At 34.5% G+C, this 931-nt stretch overlaps 1 protein-coding gene across 1 annotated transcript in view; it reads left to right on the top strand.

The window, feature by feature from the left end:
- The window catches only part of LOC121930824 (snaclec purpureotin subunit beta-like), a 25,648-nt gene that overhangs the window by 17,374 nt on the left and 7,343 nt on the right, over positions 1–931 (top strand). The window contains exon 2 of the mRNA XM_042467724.1: positions 258–323. Coding sequence (XP_042323658.1) covers positions 258–323 — 66 coding nt within the window. The remainder of the gene's footprint in view (positions 1–257; positions 324–931) is intronic.

Below are 931 nucleotides of genomic sequence, written 5' to 3'. Positions count from 1 at the left end.
GTTAAAAACATTACATTTGAACAGAAGAAAATAAGATTTAAATGACAAAGCTTTATGCAAACTGGACAGACACGGGAAGTCAATTGTAAATATGTCTATCTAGAAAACAAAATGTGATGATTATATTGTATGTTACCGTTTTGTGTATGACTTGCTGCAAAAATAATATTAAAATAAACTAAATACAAGGTATGGAAGAGAGGTTCCTGTGAGGCCATTTATGCCACTCCTAATCCCTTCCCTTCTTTTCTTCAAAGGTGTAAAGATGGGGACAGTCAACATCTTCCTCCTCTCCTTTTCGGTTACTATCTTCTACTTGCAAGGTGAGTCCTGCTGCTGAGATCCTCAGAGGTTGCTCCACCTTATAGGAAGCCAGCAAAGTGATACTCAAAGACTAATCCTACAAAACAGATCCTTCCTATCCCAACCAATAACTTTCAAAAAGAACTGAGATCCAAAACACTCCTCTCCTCACAAAACATGTATAAATAATAATAATAATAATAATAATAATAATAATAACTTTATTTATATACCACTTTTCCAAATGATCAAAGTGGTTCACAACATCAAATATCAAATAGCCATGACAAAACAGAATAAAATAGACAGAATAACATAGACATATTTAAAACATCATATAAAAAGTCCTGAGTATCTTAATCGAATCGCAGTTGAGCATCTTGAGGTAGCAAGTACAAAGATGCTTAATATGTAATTTAATCTCATGCAAATCAATACAGAAGAAACACAATCAAACCATGCACAAGAAAACCCTATGACAGGTTCGCCTTCGGGGCGCCATAAGTCGGAAATGACTTGTAGGCACCCAACAACAACAACAAGAATGTACTCTTTACTAATCTTAGCTTAGTCCATCATCATCATCATCATCATCATCATCATCATCATCATCATCATCATCATCATC

This window comes from Sceloporus undulatus, chromosome 5 (genome assembly GCF_019175285.1).
Source record: "Sceloporus undulatus isolate JIND9_A2432 ecotype Alabama chromosome 5, SceUnd_v1.1, whole genome shotgun sequence".
Classification (NCBI taxonomy): Eukaryota; Metazoa; Chordata; class Lepidosauria; order Squamata; family Phrynosomatidae; genus Sceloporus; species Sceloporus undulatus.
Note: the sequence above shows the minus strand (reverse complement) of the source record. Positions and strands in the feature narration are given on the sequence as shown.